The sequence below is a fragment of the Aegilops tauschii genome, chromosome 5 (genome assembly GCF_002575655.3).
Source record: "Aegilops tauschii subsp. strangulata cultivar AL8/78 chromosome 5, Aet v6.0, whole genome shotgun sequence".
NCBI lineage: Eukaryota > Viridiplantae > Streptophyta > Magnoliopsida > Poales > Poaceae > Aegilops > Aegilops tauschii.
The window spans coordinates 448,712,255-448,717,290 of record NC_053039.3 but is presented as its reverse complement, the minus strand read 5'-3'; the positions used below and the strand labels follow the sequence as shown (position 1 = coordinate 448,717,290).

At 46.5% G+C, this 5,036-nt stretch overlaps 1 protein-coding gene across 1 annotated transcript; it reads right to left on the bottom strand.

Moving 5' to 3' along the window:
* LOC109782729 (receptor-like protein EIX2) lies at window positions 1–3,509 on the bottom strand. The gene has a single exon (XM_020341348.4). The coding sequence runs from the start codon at window positions 3,303–3,305 to the stop codon at window positions 327–329; it is 2,979 nt and encodes a 992-aa protein (XP_020196937.1). The 5' UTR covers window positions 3,306–3,509; the 3' UTR covers window positions 1–326.
* Window positions 3,510–5,036: the final 1,527 nt, after the last annotated feature.

Genomic DNA, 5,036 nt, shown 5'->3' with positions numbered 1-5,036 from the left:
TGAAAGTAATAAAAACATGTTCACAAATTGATTCATATATCTCATGATCCAAACATGTACTTAGGCGTAACCTCATGCATTTACTGTTTCACATAAGAAATTTAAATAATTCTGTAACTAATAATATGAAAAGCAGCATTCCACTAGGGGTATGGAACAACGAGATACATTAACTTTACACTTTACTATTCTAAATGACAAAGTGATAGCAGATAGTACATACATAAGGTGCAAGTCTGGATAAAAAAAATATAGCATCAAGTCCTTCACCCCCATATCCGGGTAACAGTATCTTTGTATGGCACAACATCCTTTCCGGTTCTTGCTTATTCTTCACCCGTGTTTCTGAACCATTTTCCCCAAGTAACAACAAAGTTGACATACACCTTGTCATATAGCTCGTCAAATAGCATGAAATAAGCATGCCTCCATCTCTTCATGAACAGAAGTCCACAAAATACCATCCAAACTCCTGCCACAAATCCCACAATTAACCCAAGAAGTAAATCCGTTGGAGATAGACCCTCTTTGTGCCATCTTACTGAATCTCCGTGGGTTGGTTCGTCTTCAGGAGGGCCAGGACATTGCCTTGGAGTCGGATATCCACAAAGACCAGGATTGCCAATGTACATAGAAGTTGGATCATCTGCATTGAGGATGTCAAGTTGATGCCCCGTGGGCACTCTTCCTGAGAGATTATTATATGACAAATTTAGATAGCTCAAATATGTCAAATCTGATAAGCCCCAAGGAATTTCACCAGCAAGCTTATTCTTCGAAAGGTCAAGAGACTCAAGCGATTGAAGATCACCAATCTTATCGGGGATAATTCCACTCAACAAGTTTGATGATAAATTCAGATTTATGAGACCAATAAGAGAGCTTAGTTCCTCTGGAATCTCTCCAGTTAAACTGTTGCATGATAAATCAATGCTCATCAGATATACGGTATTCTCCTTGTAGTCAAGGACTTGCCCTTTTATTACCACTGATAAGCTATCATCGGACTGTCTCTCAAGTTTGGACACACCCTCGTTTTCAGATATTTCATCGAAAGGACTGTCCCAAACTGGATCTAAGGCCTTAGCAGTGCCACTCAAAGCTTTGAGGTCATCCAGAGATTGTGGTATTGCACCAGAAAAGTTGTTGTTAGATAGATCTAAAATACGAAGAGCAGGAAGTTCCGTTATCTGATATGGAATGTGACCAGAAAAGTTGTTTGATCTTAACCGTAGCATTACCAACAAAGGCATGTCTTCACCAATCCGTGTAGGTAAGTTTCCACTGAATTTGTTTCGACTTAGATCGAGGAAACGCAAACCTCGGCATTTCCTCAGGAATAAAGGAAATCCACCTGAAAGACTGTTGTTGCTTACAAGGAGGATAGTTATTCCCAAACTAGATGAACATGTGGAACTGACATTTGAAGAGTTCTTGCTAGATGCTTTACATTGCTTTAGCTCCTTTCTGCCACAATCAGGAAGTTCCCCTACAAGCTGATTGTTTGAAAGATCTAAGATCCGCAGTTGTGGCCATTGACAAATCGAGGTTGGAATAGTGCCGGTCATAGAATTTGAAAAGACAACCGCAACCTGTAAATGTGGAGCTTCCAAATTTGACGACACAAACCCATTTAAAGAGTTTCTAGAGATGTCCAATACTTCAATTGTTCTTGGCAATTTTGGTACCAAACCAGTTAGACAATTTGAGTGCAGATAAAGTGTTATCACTGACATGAACTCCAAGTTGATGGGTAAGTTGCCGCTAAGTTGGTTTGAGGACATGTCCAAATGTTCTGCGCCAGAAAAGGTTGTCCAAAACCAATGTGGAATCCTAGTAATTAGACCCGTGTTTGAAATGTCAAGGTCTGAAATGCCATTTTGCCCTCGAAGCCATTTAGGAAATTCGGGACCCAACTGACAAGACCCGAACTGTGCAGTATCCAACCTGAATGGTGTTACCCAGCCTGAGTCCACGGTGACCTCCAAATTAGGGCAAGACAAGTCAAGTATCTTCAAGTTTGTAAGACCAGCGAAATGATCTTCTGATATCACACCACTCAAGTTGTTGCCACCAAGCAACATTTCTGTCAAATTTGTCAGTGTGGCAATCTCCACAGGCAAGGGACCGCTCAAGTGGTTATAACCGGCATGAATTATTCTTATGCTGGTTAGGTTTAGCAAAGAATTTAATGTCGTGCCGGTGACGTTTGCCTCCGACAAACAAAACTCTTGCAAAATCTTCAAAGAACAATTCGGTAGCCTCTCCACTAAGTCTGATATGTCCCCACCAATGTTATTGTAGCTGAGGACTAGAGACTTCAATTTACACATATTTTTCAGCGTTCCCGGTATCATCCCGTTGATATTATTAAATCCCAGGTCAAGGGTCTCTAACAAGGTCAAGTTTCCCAACACGTCAGGAAATGAACCTGATAATCCACATTCTAATAGGATTAGCCTTTTGAGGCTAGTTACACCCCAAAACCAGTTTGATGCAGCAAGGCTATCTAAAGAGTTATAGGAAAGGTCAAGTTCCTCAAGAACTGTAAGGTTGTAGTGTACAAGTGACGGAGTATTATTTTGAAGGTTACACCAATCGAGATTCAGTACAACCAAACTGGGAAGAGCGTTCAGCGAATGGACCCAGTCAGTCGCTCCTTTAAGGTCCACGGAGCCCATGTCAAGATGCTCCAGTGAGTAGAGACGTGCTAACCAAGATATATCCATGGAGTGGAGGCTGTATAGATAAGAATCGCCCGGGCTTATGTCAAGGTGTACCAATTTGGAGAGGTTGCCTAGCTGAGGAGGCACTCTGCCATAGAAATTCATGTTGGAGAGGTTGAGATATGCCAATCTGTCAAGAGAACCCATGAAACCTGGTATGGGCATATTTTCACCGCCGAGAAAGTTCCCGCTAAGATCTAGATGCTTGAGGTGTCGGAGAGCAAGCAATGAAGAAGATACCTGCCCCCGCAGCGAACGAGAAGGAGCTTTGGGAAAACCATACAAATCCTTCATGGAGAGATCGTTGCGCAGGTCCAGCTTGGTGACGTGGCCAGTCCAGTTGTCGCACCTGACGCCGCTCCAGTGGCAGCAGTTATGGCCGTGCCATGAGACGAGGCGATTAGCTGGGTCGCTAGTGACGCCGGCTTTGAAGGAGAGCAGCGCGGCCCTCTCGGCGGCGATGCACCCTCCGTTGGGTATATCGCTCGCATGGACAGAGAGCACGGTGAATATGGTGGAGGCTGCAGCTAGGATGAGGAAGAGGCAGCTGTGCGAGGAGGGGCGCGTAGTTGTGGCCATTGTATTGTTCTGTTCTGCCTGGTGTGTGTGTGTGGGCGCCAAGCTGAGGCAACCTATATTCCAACACTAGCAGGGGAGGAAATTTCCACCGTGCTTCCCTTAATTGTTGTCATTGGAAAAAATCAACAGTCAAGAAGGCTGGGGCCTAGACTACTGTAGGTAGCAATCAGTTTTACTGTTTGAAAGATTAGTCTGCTGGTGCTGGTGTGGAAGAACGGAGGAAGGTACGCAGTGTCTCTGTTGGACCAACGGTTACCACAAATTCCGAGTCACTAATTGGGCTTTGATGTGACTGCAGGAGAGCACTCGCTGCCACTCTTCGTACTACATTTCAATGGATCGTTAGGTCTCTATGGATCACGATGGAATTTGGAGCATCAACACTGTACATTTCAAGGCTCACCCCTGAGCTGCAGGTAATTTACAACTTATTCCACGCCTGCAATTCCTATAAAATACTACCAAGCGGCACCTCTGCCACCATTCTTTTTGCGAAAGAACAGATTTTCATCATGGGGCATAAATCATCATGATAGATACACGAGCTGAATCTCTTCCGGCCCAGACCTTAATCGTACAGCAACACGTATATTATTCTGTATGTAAGGGGTTACGTGGACTTGGAGCTGTAATTGGTGTGGTTAGGTACGAGTTGTGTAGGAGTCGGGCACTTATATCTTAGGCCTCTTATATCCGGAGGGGCACCACATGTTGTAACACATGACGACTTGATAGCAACAGGTACGCAGGGGAGCCGACGGCTTGCGCCGGCGCCCGGGCGGCCGGTGTTGCGGTATCTTGGGGAGGAGCACCCGTAGTCATGCTCCGGGGATGTAGCCATATCGATGAACCTCGTTAACAAATATCGTGCCTCGATGTGTCGTCTATGATCTTGCATTAGCGTTTTATTCTAACAAATGGTATCAGAGCAAGGTTGCGAGAAGGCTATGCGGAAGATCATCCGGAGGTACGAGGATCATGCTCGAGGGTGCCATGGAACGTCCGATTGGCGCAAGGTGGAGCATGGCGGCGATCGCGGAGGCGGTCGGTGGTGTCGGACACTTTGGGCAGGAGGCCTGGACCGTTCGATGGGCTGCGGTCGGTAAGGATCGGCTAGACGTGGCGATCGGACCGGCGTAGTGGCTGTTAAAGACGTTGCGGAGGCGGCGGATTCGGCTTGCGATCGGACCGGCGACCAGACGTGGGGGATGGCCGGATAGATCGGAGTGTGAGAGCATCGAGATGATGCGCTCTGTGTTGTACAAGGGCGACGGCGCGGCACTGCGGACGAATTGTGTCGGCGACGCGGGTGGCCAAGGTACGACACGGCTCGTGCATGGACGATGCGCGAGGTGGCGACTGTTATGGCAGGGTTGGTGTCGGTGAGTACGTGCGACAGGGCTGAACAGATTGCTGGCGAAGAATCAAGATCAGAGATAAGACATGAGCTGTTCGTCGGAATTTACGGCGAGTTTTTTCCGAGGTGAACGGATCAAGAAAAGGAAAGTTACTGTGCTGCATACGAGAGACGCGCCATGGTTGCGTGCAGCAGCAGGTCTCCGTGGATGGCATGCATCGCGCAAGGAAGGAGATAATCAGCAGTACGTGTTAGCGCAGGAGTCCAGGGGATACATGCATGAGCGGTTAAAAAAAAGGAAAGATATGTGTGGCCAGGGGACAAGCCTACCTACACGAGAGTTATGATTAAAATCTGGAAGTATGTGCGCATAC